The sequence below is a fragment of the Drosophila suzukii genome, chromosome 2L, assembly GCF_043229965.1.
Source record: "Drosophila suzukii chromosome 2L, CBGP_Dsuzu_IsoJpt1.0, whole genome shotgun sequence".
Taxonomy (NCBI): domain Eukaryota; kingdom Metazoa; phylum Arthropoda; class Insecta; order Diptera; family Drosophilidae; genus Drosophila; species Drosophila suzukii.
In genome coordinates, this window is record NC_092080.1 from 13,621,200 (window position 1) to 13,635,049 (window position 13,850).

At 38.2% G+C, this 13,850-nt stretch overlaps 2 protein-coding genes across 2 annotated transcripts in view; both read right to left on the reverse strand.

Annotated features, from left to right (window-relative positions):
• Positions 1 to 13,850, reverse strand: part of LOC108019120 (uncharacterized) — a 129,989-nt gene that overhangs the window by 55,600 nt on the left and 60,539 nt on the right. The window contains exons 4-6 of the mRNA XM_017086852.4: positions 8,591 to 8,671; positions 2,780 to 3,489; positions 1,594 to 1,967 (exon numbers count right to left, since the gene is read on the reverse strand). Coding sequence (XP_016942341.3) covers positions 1,594 to 1,967; positions 2,780 to 3,059 — 654 coding nt within the window. The 5' untranslated portion in view covers positions 3,060 to 3,489; positions 8,591 to 8,671. The remainder of the gene's footprint in view (positions 1 to 1,593; positions 1,968 to 2,779; positions 3,490 to 8,590; positions 8,672 to 13,850) is intronic.
• On the reverse strand, positions 168 to 1,018 carry LOC108019142 (uncharacterized). Its single transcript, XM_017086894.4, has one exon. It carries the CDS (start codon positions 915 to 917, stop codon positions 357 to 359), a length of 561 nt encoding a protein of 186 aa, XP_016942383.1. The 5' UTR covers positions 918 to 1,018; the 3' UTR covers positions 168 to 356.

The window sequence follows — 13,850 nt, forward strand, 5'->3', positions numbered from 1 at the left end:
CTTGTAACTAAAAGTAAACTCTCCAAAAAGAGGGTATGTAACAGGAAAGATAAATTCCAGAGGAATGTCTTCCACTTTTGCATAGGTCATACACCCATGTGTAATTTAAGGGAAAAAACGGGTGACAAGTGTTAATTGGAAGCTTCCAGGAAGGAAAAATGTCAGAGTGCATTTGCAGTGCGTTGCTTTATTTAACCGAAGCATATCCAAACTTCTTCAAGATACTCTACTGATTGTGCGAGTCAGGATGGTGTTAAAAGTATTCAAGTGTCTGCCTGAAATTAGTAAATCTATATGGGTTAGAAACAACGTCGTTTCCCTTTTGGAATTGGGAGGTAAATTTAAACAAAAGTCGACTATATCAAATTGGTTTTCTTGATGAGGTTGAGGAACTCTTCCTTGCTAACCTCGCCGTCGCCATTCAAATCGGCCTCATCGATCATCTCCTGCAATTCCTCGTCGGTAAGTTGTTCACCCAGCTCCTTGGCCACGCGTTTTAAGTTGGCAAAAGAGATGCTGCCGGTGCGATCGTCATCGAAAAAGGAGAAGGCCTTCATCATGTCCTGATTGGAGTCTTTTTCGGCCATTTTCTGACGCATCAGATATAGGAAATCGTTAAAGGCAATCCTTCCCGTCTTGTCCTTATCGATTTCATCCATCATGCGCTTGATCTCCTCCTTTTTCGGCTCGAATCCCAAGGCGCGAATGGCCACGCGAAGCTCCTTGGTTTCGATAAAGCCCGTGCACTGGGTGTCGAACAGATCAAAGGCCTTCTTTATGTCCACCTTTTGGCTTAGCGAAAGGTCAAAGGTCGGCAATCTGGCCTTTTTCGATTTCTTGGTCTTGCTGGAGATCGAGGCCGTCGATTGCATTACACTGGCCGAGGACGCCATGCTGCCAAGTCGTTTGCTCGCCATGATGATTATATCGAAATATCGTTTTTTTACTAAAAATCGGCGGGAATATCGATAGACTGCGATCAACGCTGTGCGAGTGTGAACGTATACTGACTAGATTATCGGAAGGGTTCTTCAAACTACCCGACAGTAAAGACCTCTACCTACTTGATTACGATAGTTGTTCGATTACCCCTACTCAAAAAAACAAAGAAATTATCTTAACTCAAAATAAATATTTAATATTCTTTTATCCTAATGCCACTTTTGTAAACTAGGTTCAGAAATCTGCAAAGCGACCTTTTGGTAACTGAGAATATTTTAACTTTTAAAGTAATCTTTGAAATCCACTTTGAGACATGCTAAATATTTTATCGATTCGAAGTACTTCCGAGCAGCATTTGCCACAACTGTCAAAATTCATATGTGCCGTAATCCACAGCCAGTCCCCTTGGAATTAGGAATCAGCTTGGAGGCTGAACCCGAACCCCAGGAATCCGTGGGTGTGGCAGGTGTCAGTCAGTTGGTTCTTAGACTACAACATCTACCTTCTACGTGCCACGCTCTGTTTGCTTATCGCATTTGCCTGTTGCAGGGGCACCCCGAAATTCGGATGGAATATCAGGTGGAGGTACGTGCCGCTGGCTGCTCATGATTACAATTACAATTACACAAAGTGGGGCGGGATTTCACTCACCTGGGGGTCTCCAGCCGGTCCTGGTGCCGCACTTGCTCCACCCATTCCCAAACCCAGTCCGATTCCCAATCCGGTTTCCGTGCCAGTCAGCGATAATTTACGATTACGCTCGCGCTCCAGTCTCATGAGTATCTGTGCGTTCTGCTCGCAGGAGTAGGTGTGCGTCTTACGCTTTCGTTCCAGACTGTACTCGAACAGCGGCCTTGCCGCATTCGGTTGCAAATCCAGCTGGGCCTCGTCGCCGGCATCGCAGCTGCACAGGGACTGATTGGAGCGCCCCTTGCTTCGCTTCAGGGATCCGCGATTCGACGAGGAGGGCGTGAGCCGCTGCTCACTCACAAAATTCGAGAAGGTCACCACATTACCCGCAGAACCTATCAGGGAGATATAAAATATTAATGTTATTACATTGATTTTCACTCAAATTTCTCAGACCAAAGTTGAGTTAAGGCAAAGAAATATTTTATCTTCAGAAAATATTTATAATAACCTTTGTTGTTAAGTAAAGGCTTAAATAATAAGTCTTTAAGCTTATCAATTTTTTCTTAAATGATTTCTGTAGTATGTTGTAGCTTTACATACTCGTATATTTAATTCCATTTAAATAGAGGTTAAGTGTGTATTTATAAGTTCGTCACCTTACTCTACGGCTTTTAAATGTGACAAAATGCTTGGTTCACGTCAAAAGCTGTAGGACTTAACTCCATGGGAATTCTACCTTTGAACTTCTACAAAAATATGCTCAATAGATTTAAGCCAACTTTGTGCTTTTAAACTTTTTAAAAATATTAATTTTTGGAAGAGTGACATATAAGTAAACATTTCGTTCGTCACTATATCCTACACTCCCCTGGTTTTGGGTTCATAAATAGTTTAAAAATGTATCGTACCACTAAAATTTTCAAAAGTTTATCTGATGTGGCTTATTAAAAGAAAGGGAGGGTTAGTAACAACATTCATGTGACGATCAATCAATGTTCCGATCAATCAATGTGCCGATCATCATGTCAATCAAAGCGTTAGCTCATTAAAGCCATATTCTTTTTAATAGTTTTCCTCGTTAACCAAGGAACTGACATTGTTTAACCAACTCAAGCTCTTAACAATATAGTAGAGCCTAGACTACCCAAAGCTCTGATTGGCATTAATGAGACTTCGGTAATTAATTAATTGGTGTGCAACCCACCTGATGTGGCTCCTTTTCGCTTTGATGGCGAGACGTAGAAGATGTCGTGTTCGTCGAACTCGACGCTCCGCTGAGAGGTGATGGCGGCACCACCGTTTGGGGCACCACCCAGTGCCGTGGTTGCCGTGGCCGTGCTGCTGCTGGTGGTGCTGGCCGCACTGTTGCCACCGCTGCTCAGGTTGCAACCGTGATCCGCCAGAGAGTGCAGCATGGGATGCACCTGTCGATCCCTCAAGGAGTGCTGCTTGTGCAGGCCATTAGCTCGTCTTAGCTCCGTCATCGTCCTGGTTTCACTCTACTGCTCTTCGTTTATTCCCGGAGCCGGCTTATTGTCATCGCTCTGCTCATGAAATATTCATGCCACACTCCGCCGCGACTCGGGCATTAGCATATCACTTTGATTCCCCGAACTGGCTTGCTATATTTTTAATTTTAAATTTGGCCTCTTGCTGGCTAAGCCGGCTAACGATTTCCTTGTGTCAATACGGCTGATTCGCAATCCGATTTGCCAGCTAACTGTTTCGATTCTGGCCCGAGCCCCCTGTCGTCTTGGCCCTCTCATTGCCAGCCTTTCCGAATATCTTTCTTTTTTTTTGCACACTGCTCACATTCTTGTGCCTTTCTCTGGTTCCTTTCTGAAGAGTCAGCTTACTTTGTTTGCCCTGTTAATAGACTTGGCTTAGTCGCCGCCGGTTGTTTGTCTATAATAACTGCAAAGAGACAGCCAAAAAGTGAGAGATGAGATTAGGCTTAGGCGATATGTGTGCTGAAAAGTCTATTCTAAATTGATTTCATTGTTTGCCAGAGTATCAGCAGGAGTGTGTGCTTGTAAATATGTACAAATAATTTATAAAGGGAGGTCTTTACTTATTTACTAAGGAATTTTCCCAAGCAAACTGAGCGGAAAACTCTTGAAAACAATTTTTGGGCATCAATCCAGAAGGCTTTTTATAAAAATGGGACATAAAAACAATTGCAGTCAGGGCTATTTATTTAATTCAATTCATATGTAGACAACCCTTATAATTTTTTCCTTTCCAATAACAAATTAAAAATTTCATAACACGAAAAATATAATTAATATAATATAATATATAAAAAATATAGTATTTTATATATTATAAAAAACCAATTAAATGTCCTTAAATTCATTATTCATTAATAGTCCTGTACTCAAATTAACACTGGAATATTACACCTTTTCTTAATTAGCCAACCTTTGGTATATTGACTCTTCGGGCGTGTGCTGGAAAAGTTTTTTATTTCTGATCTCTCATTCGATTGAAGTTCTTTTCAGCGCCCCTCAAGTAATTTCAGGCCAAATTGGTACGCCTTATGCTAGGCAACAGCATTTCCCAACCCCAGTTTTTAATATTTTGATGTCAAACTTTTCGCATAATCGATGGCAACTTTTTAATAAGCAAAGCCGGCGGAACGAAAACAAAAGCCAAAACAAATATAATAATCAAGCAAACAGGCGGCAAAGGCATGGGGAATTTCTTTCAGAGGCAACAAAATAATGGGATGGCATGACAGCTAAGCTCCCCAGAAAGTATGCAACGTAATAATAACGTTAAAAGATAATGAGAACAGGCCAAACAAAACAGCAACAGATTTCGGTGGTGGTATATCTATATACATATCTTATAAATAAATTGGGGTGACCGAAAAGCGTGGTATAAATATGAAGAGAAACAAATAGGCAACTTGAGTTAACTTTCAAGAATCACAAGGGACGCCCACCATGTGCGTATGGGTGTGTTTGTATATTTGCGATATTTATCGCTTCTTAAGTATTTTTAAGAAGTTTGCCATCGCCAAGTTTTGTCGACAGGCAACAGCCACCACTGAACAACCGAACAACCAAACAAGCAACAACCAAACACCCAACACCAGCAAACATTTTTATCTTGGGCATATTTCGAGAGGCACTTCACTTGTCACAAGTCCCGCCAGGGAGCAAATTGTTGGCGACTTTTGCTTGGGAGCAGGGATCCCATCTCAAACATTCTTTTCGGCAAAAGTTTGGAAGGCTTTAATCAACTTGTGGCACTTAATGAGCGCCTGTAATGAGTTAATTGTTTCACATTGTTTTGCTGCTTCAGAACGGTTAAATGTTTCAGATAGTTGGGCGTTATGCGGGTCTTGTTTTGGGTTTCTTATATAAGTCTTAGTATTACATAAGGTATCTAAAAAGTGAGCAAATATTTTTTTCAAATCGGTTAGAATTTAAAATTTAATTATATTTAAAATGTTGTATTTATTAATTTATTATATTCTTTATAGAAAAATATTTCAAAGTGACTGATTTGAATTTTATCAAAGCTGAATTTTAATTTTTCCTGACTTTGATTTTATGACTTTGTTTATGACACCTTCAACTTGACTGAATTAATTAATTTTGGCATTGATTTGGTCGTTCGCTGCTGCGGTATACATATATCTCTAAAAGGGTTTTACAACTGGGTCGTTAAGTGCGAGGTCCTTTGTCCGATAACTAGCATACAAATACGAATAGGGGAGAATCCCGAAAGGACAACGCCAAACTCAAATGAAAATCTAATTTAGAGCAACACGCACTGGAAGTGTGAGGGGGAGGGAAAATAGGAGAGGGAGACAGCATTACAAGTGATACATGGGTTCATGGCAGGCAGTAAAAGCTTCGGCCTGCCTTTCATTTGCGTTTAAAGACCTCAAAAAGGACTTCCGCCTGCACTGGCCTACAAATTAACATGCCCCAATCTGTGACTGTCTCTCCGTTCTTGGGTGTATGGGTGCGGGGTGTGAGTGTGTGTAAGTGTGTGGGTGGCATGAATTATGAGTAAAGCAGCTGCAGACTTAATGGAAAATGCTCCAGCCGGGCCAAGAGTTTTTGGCCGAGAGCACGCAAAGCGTAAATTAGAAGAATGCTACCAAAAAAAATAAGGAGCGGCAAGGGGAGTTAATTTGAAACTAGGGATTTTGATATACCCTGCAACTAGAATTTTATACAAAAGAAATATGTGATACTAGAGATCATTTCTACGAACTATTCAGACTTTTATAGAAGGTCCTCTGCCAACATTTTAAGAAATGAAAATCTTATAACTCAAATATGATTTTAACTCTAGGTAATCTCTGTTAAATAATAATATATTGATAATAAATAATAATAAATACATTATAATAATGTAAGTAATAATAAAACCTAACTGAAAACCCTCTGAAAGAGTATACCAAAAAATGAAAGCCTAAATTCCCCGAAACCCCACGTAATCACGCATGTGGATGGGAACGAGTGTGATGTAATACGTTTGTTGTAATGCTCGCGTAGCTCATAAATTAGACACGATCTATTAGGGACGGATTTATATGCATGAGGAGTCAGGAGCAGGAACAACATGCCCAAAATAAGCAGCATATCACTTGATAAACGTGGCTAGAAACGAGTGGGTGTCATTTTTAATTTTTGACACGTAGTCTTAACCAAAAATCCTGAACATGTGCTCTTGACATTGCAAATAAAAATGTAAAAAAAGCGTTAAATGTACAAGAATTTTAAAATTCCAATTCGGGGCAAAGAGGATCCTATGTATAATGAGTTCTCTGGCGGCGGGCCATAAATACCATTTGGAGTGTGTGCATCGCCAGTAGGTGGCCCATAAAAATTTGTTTAACACGCACACGTACAACTCGCACACACACACTTATACACTCATAAGCTTATGCATACAGGAGCAAATCAAATTTATTTTATTCAACTTTTTTTTTCTGCGCTGCTGTCGTTTTTATGACAGCGCAGCAAATTAATGAAATTTACGCAATAAATCATTTTACCAGAGAAAACAGCAAAATGTACTTGGAAAGAGACAGACAGAAGAGTGTTAGAACGAGAGGCAAACACTAGAAAATGTGTTAAACAAACGAAAGTACTGTTCAAAGGCTGTAAAGTTAACCAAATATTGCAACAGTATTGCAGCAAAAAAGCATAAACATTGTAACAATAGAATCACATGTTTTCAGTTCGGTCCTAAAATGGAATTTATTATGCGAGTGCCTGATATTGTGTGGCTTTAATGTAAGAACTCCAATTAAATTAATTTAAGTACATTTCAGCAATTAAAATGTATGTCAAATATAATTGCATTCTTGTTAATTGTGTATTTAGGCGTTAGTATCTAAAAGTGAAATCAATTAAAATTATTGATTGCTTTGAAAAGGATTTATATTACAACTAAAAAAAACTAATAACATATTTGACACGAACTGAGGTGTGAAATTATTTGCTTTGAAGTAAAACAGTTGTTTTGATTAAACTTATATTTAAAACAGGGAAAATAAAGTTTTTAAGTTCTTATTTATAGAACAGACATTACATTTGGTTTGTCTATGGTGAATATATAAAATGATTTCCTTTTATTTTCAAGGACGATTTCTGGTTAGCCTCTAATCAATTTCAACAAACTCCCAGCCGCTTTTCGCCTCATTACGGAATTTATTTCCACAGCCAGCTGCCTTCGGCTAAGCTGCCACATTTATTTAAACGAAAACTTTCGCAGTTCCAGCTTTGGATGCCCGTTTCTAGCACCCCTCTGGTCCACTTTCTGCACATTTAGCAATCCCATTCGCAACTCATATTTTTAGACTTTGGTCCTAAGTGCGTTGACTGCACTTTTGGCGCTCGCATAAAACTTTTTCGGGCTCAGTGACCCCCGAAAGCCCCTGGAATTCTCGCCACCCCACAAATAGTCATCTGGCTTTGTGAAGACCGCCCTCCGAGCTCCGAACTCCCCTCGTTTCTATCTCGTGTAATTCAGCTTGCATCCGTTTCTAAAAAGTTACGCTGCACCCGAAATTTCAAGTGGTTGGACCAAAGGCTTTTAGCTGACTTAACACCAGCAAACGCGCCAATACAAACATTCTCAGGTCCACAGAGAGAAAAGAAGAAGAGGGTCGTTAAATAATTTTTAAAAATTAAAAAATATTTTTTAGACATCTGTTCAACAATAATTTTACTCCTTTAAGGACACTAAGTAGAAGTAACTAATTATTGAGATGGTTATAAGTGAGTTTTAGTAATGGGAAACAACAGATAAACACTAAAATGCTACTATTAGATATATCTTCATTTCATATTTTTCTTAAGACTTGAACAAGTATTTTACGTTTTTTAACATATACCTAAGTATTTGGTACTATCAATAAAAAAAAACTTTAAAAATCTTAAAGTAAATACACTTTCATAGTTTTATTTTCAGTGGCCACAAAAATTCACACACACACTGCGCTAATATATGACTGCACCCCTTCCTGTGCTTTCACTTCCCCTTTTTAGTAGCCTCATAAAGCTTGAGCTTAAGCATGTCGCAAAGAAAAGGTTTCCTGCTTTTCCTGAAAATTTCCAAAAAAGTCGCGCTTGGAAAATGTGCGTATATGTGTGACTTCAGTGGATGCAAAATAAAAAGACTTGCTTAATGTCGAGCGTGACTTAAAATAAAGAAATAACTTACAGCATAGTTCAAGTCAAACAATGCGCGACATTTTCTCGAAGAATTTAACTAGAGTATACGCCCACTTTCCCTTCAGCTAAAAATGGGTGGGGCGAAGCAGTCTTGGCCAGAGTTTTGAATTTTTTACCAACTAAAAACGCCAAAACTCGCTGTCCCTTCTTTTGCCCTCTACTTGTGACAGTCAGCACGAAAAGTTTAGCACTTTCCGCTTTGTCTTTGGCATATTTTGTGGCTGGGGCTTAGAGAGGTCTGTGGGTCTTTGTTATTATTTTTATTTATGACCAAATGCATTTTTTGAGTGCACTCTGACTTATTTACGTACCTCGAAATCGGGTTTTTGTCCTTTGTCTTGAGCGAAAAGGACTGCGAAATTAGTTGGGTTTGACTTCGAAGGATTGCGAGTCTGAAATGAAAGAAAGTATTTTTTGTTTAATTTGCTTGGTACTATTTATATAGAATAATTTAAACAGCGGTCTTTGATAAAATTATGCAAGTTTAAAAAGTATTCATTTTGTTCATTTTAATATTCCATTCTGACTATAACTTTTGAAAAAAGTATTTGTTAAACCAAGTATATAAACCATTATTAGAGATGCGTCAAGAAAAATAAAAAATAAGAAGGTTTAGTTGAATTCAATTCTTTCTTGTTTCAATATTTTAGTTATACGGTGTTTAGCTAATATCAAATTATTAAGATTTGACATTTCCTTTATCAAATTTAAAATTTGCAATTATTATCTGTTGACACATACAGATCTCCATTTAAATTTGCACTAATTGTATAGCCAATACTTTTATTTACCTACTGCTTCCAGTCGTAAAACAAGAACTAATTTGGTTAGATAGCAGACCAACTCTGTGTGAAACTTAATTTAATAATTTTTGTTTGTGCTTTGGCCAAAGTTGCTTTTGGCTGTGGCGTTGCATATTTGCATGAAATTAATTTGCATAATTATGTTGGCCATAAAGAAATGCTGGTTAACAATTAAAAAAGCCACAAGCATACACCCAGACATGGTAAAAAACAACCCGAATGCAGTTGCCAAACACACACTGTCATAACTAATATAGAGTTATTTATCCCCGGGGACCGATTTATATTACTTCCCCGTTTGCCATGAAGTCCTCGCTTTTTCTAGAGGAGGTTAGTGCTACAAGGTCTTCGCTGCTCCACATTTTCCGCCCAGCTTCGTAAATTTATCAGTGTCAAAAAATAATAGCGCGCCCGGTTTCGCTTTTAATAATTTCCCCTGCCGAGTGGAGCATTTGGAGCGGAAATTGCCGCTGCTCGAGTTTCGGGCCGGGTCGTTTGGGGCCTTGAAAACAATGGTCAGATGCAGGGCTGCACTCAGCATATACCTCCCTAAATTATTTCAATTCCGAAAGCTCACGGAGAAAATCGCTGGAGGGGAAAACTACAGTCGGCCGATTCCCAATCGCATTTGTTTGTTAGTGTCAGCATTAAAATGTTCATTAAATTAATGTAATTTCAATCTCAGACTCAAGTTTCTTGGACGCTTTGAATTGGATTCATTTGTTTGTTTTACATGCATTATTGGCATCTCTTGAAATTCGGTATTGAAATTTAATTATTCGATTTTCTGTACGCTCTGATTAATATTATTTGTTAATGGCAAAGGCTAATGGCTTCTCCTGCAATTTAATTGCTCTTGATATTCGGTATAACAAAGCGACATTTGACTTTAACTCGATAACAGGCATAAAAGGTATAACATTAAATGTTAAATTTTCTTTGATGGAATTATGCAGTCAAATTAATTTCGTTTAATTTGTGAGTAATTTTTTGTCCTTTAGTATTCAAATACTAATTTACGGTAATATAAGAACCGATTAAGAGTTGGAAATACATATTTTCAAGGTTTATTGTACTGAAAACCTAATTAAATGTTAATACAGAGGTGGAACGGAAAGGTATTTATCTCAGCATCTATCATCGAAAGCTAAACTAGTTTTCCTCTACCGGCCATCTATTAAGATTTCATAATGTGGTTCAGCCTTTTGTTCAACTGTCCGCACATTAAGCAGCCAAAACTTTGGACATAAATTCAAGACTTTACTCCCATAAATATTACCCACTTACTTCGATGGAAGGTATAATAAAATATGCAGGATCGAAAAGTTCTTGTTGTTTTCCCCAGGCTAAGCTATTGACTAAATACTTTGGCAAATTCATAAACTTAAGCACATCGTAATAACATAAATATTTTAAAAATGCCGAAAACCAGAGGAACAAAAAATGTGGCGGAGCAAAAATTGAGTAGGAAAGTTGTTCTCGAAGAGCGGGGGCATGTGAACCATCCTTGAAACTTTATTGACTTGATTTTTTGAACGTCATAAAATCGAGAGGGCTAGCAACTTGGACAGCTTCTTTCTTATTCATGGGTATGGTTCATCAAAGCCTACTTAATGCCCAATATTGGCCAAGGCTTAAACAGTTTTGACCATTTCATGAGCTTAACTTTGTCGGCCAAAAGTTTTTCCTTTTCTCACTTTTTTTGGGATATTTATAAGGCTGCCGGTGGGGAATCCGCATTGATATTAAATAGCGGCGGGCAGCAGAAAATTCTGGCATTAATATTCAGCGTTGAACTCGACTTCAATGGTTAGGTGAAACAATTAGAGGGGTAAAGGGGTGCACAGGAAAAAAATTATTTTGCTTTTAACAAATAAAAACCGAATACAACATTTAATATTTTATGACTGACTGATGTTTATTATCTTAAATGTATAATTTTTAATACCACTATACACCTCTATTTATTTACCACTCTTTCACACATTTATAACCTGTGAGTCGTTTTAAATTCGGATCAAAAATAATGCTATTGATCAATTTTTTTACTGTGTAGCTGGCCTAAACGGTTGATTTCCTGTAGGAGGTGTTGTTTGGCTCCATTATCACAAACACACACAGACCCGTGTAGCATTAGACTTTAATAAGCCAATAAGTTTGCTTTCAGGTATCCCGAACACTGCTCACGACATCCTTATCCTTATCCCCGAACCTTGCTGAGTGCATTAATATTTATGCTTATACAACACTCAGGACTTCTTGTTCGTTGGCCATGCGTGCGTTATAAATAAAATTAAATGTATCAGTTAGGTTGAATTTTTGGTTCTGTATCCAAAAAGGAGTTCGCTGTCGATAATTCTACTCGGTTTTTCGGATAATAAGGTTGTTGGAGGGGGCTTTGGGCGGTTGTATTGGTTGGTTGCCTGGAGAAATCCTACTTCGGTTAATGATGCAGTCGTTAGCGAGGATACTCCACCTTAAGGGTTGGAGCTCCTTGAACGGAAATCTCCGTGGATGAGAAGTAATGTCTTATGACCGTAGCTGTAATTAGGTTTTGGGCATAACTAAGTGGAATGCGGCATGCCATCGGTGATTCGGGGGGAATTGATTATACAGTGGTCTTCTTAAAGCTGTAGTTGGAATACCTCTTTATTGGAAACTTAAAAAATTCTCAATAAATTGATATATTTTCAAGTTTATATTAATATTAAGGAACTTTTAATTTTACTTCTGTTATTAATTTAACACCGTTGTCATAAAGTTTTTGTCTTCTACTGGAGTTCGATTTCTCTTCCATATTTAAAGTTGCTCATTTTATGCTAAACTTCTCCCTTTGTCTATAAACTTAATTGCTATTTATGTAGTTCCACATAGTTAAGTAACTAGTTTTAGTTGCCAGTTGGCTGCGACAACTTATTTTTCACTTTATGTAGAATACCCACTTTCCCTCCCTCGATTATTGTCTTCTAAGTATGAAACACCTTTGCCCCAACTTTTCTCCGCTTTTCCTTTAGTTTTCCCTGTGTTTTCGTGCAGGCACCTTATCTATTCGAGGTTGTGTGCTTGTGGTATCAAATAACATCTTTATCAAACATTTTTGTGTTACATGCACGCGACTGAAATAAAAATAATGATCAGGCAAGGAGGGAAAAATAGGGGCAAAGGGAGGTTCTACTACCAACGTTAAGTAACAATAACAACCTCAACAGTTCAAAGAATTAACTCACATGCCTGGCATAATAAACATAACAGCTTCAGCCTTGGCTTTTGTTTTTATACCGCCAATACTCAGTGATGGTGAACTTAGGGAGTACATTGGAGTAGTTAGAGCCTAAGCAACAAATATAAATATGAATTATAGGAAATATTATATTACATGAAAATATCCACATTACCAAAACCTTGTTTTTACGAAAATTTAACCGATTTGGTTATCAATAACTTATATTTTTATGGGGTACTTAATAGTCTATAGATCCTTTCTGTTTTTACCCCTCGTCAGTTTAATGTTTGCTTTACTGTCGCTGCCTCTGTTGTTGTTTATTGTGGAGGTTCTCCATGGCTGCCTTGCTGCTCTCATTTGGATGGTTAACATGGTCTCCTTTCCCGTTATTTCACCCTCCAGGTCCTCCCAACGAACAGAGAGCCTTGGGAGACGTGGAAAACACGTAGGGAAATGGCAGAAACTTGTAGCCTTTCGGCCTTGCTCAAGAAGCTATCGAGAGCCATGCACAAACAACATAATTACTAGAGAGCTGGAGGGTAGAGATACTCTGGGAATCCCAGTTCTTCAAAGGCCCCTCCGCTAATTGAGCAGCTTGTATTGCACAATCGTATTAATCTGTTCTGACTGGAAAAACTTCAATCAATTCTCCCCGTAATTTCCTCCCACGAAAATTATGACTTAATGCAGCCGAAGACGTTCTGTGCTCGCAATGCTGAGCCAGAGTTGGAAAATTAATTTCCCAAGTGCATTATTTAGCAGGGGCAGTGGGGTGAAGAATTCTCCAGTCCCAGCAGCGCATAAATCGACGTAATGGCAAATTGTAGCCAGCGGAAAAAGAGGAGGTAGAAGCTCCTCATAATGCGAGCACGATGAAAACTGAAAGCCAGAGGATGTCAGAATTTTTGGGACTCAAGAAAAGCAGCAACGTTCAGCGTTTGACTTTTATGGTAAACGAAAATCAAATCTAAGAAAATCTGGGCGGGATTTAGCTGGGATTGTTGCTGGAAAAAGGTGGCAAAAAAAAAAGGAAACGCGCATGACTTATATTGTCAAAGTTTTCTTGACTTGACCTAAAAGTTTTTTTTTTATTCAGAAAGATGTTGTTATATTATAGAATGTAAAAATATTATATATTATAAACAAAATCGATTTCAATAAGAAAATATGAATTGTCTGCCTTTATTGCTTGCCTACTTATCGGTGAAATAGCTTGAAATTGCTTTTCCTTAAGCAAAATGACATTACAACCAAAATCAATAGATCTTCTTCAGACAGAACCATTTTTTATTTCCCCCTTGTCCAATTTTTTTTTCTATTCCCCTCGGACTTTTTTAACCATCTATCATATTCGTTCGTCCCGAGTATGTGGTGAAAAAATCGAGTATAACTTTAACACTCATTTAGCCGTAGGCTTTAAAAAAGGTTCCCTGACAGCCTCCTTTCGTGGCCCGCCCTTCGGTTTTTCATGTCTGGCTGTCTATCTGTCGCATTGTTGGCCTTTTTCCCGACTTTTCCTGAGTGACTGAGTGTGGCAGCCATTTT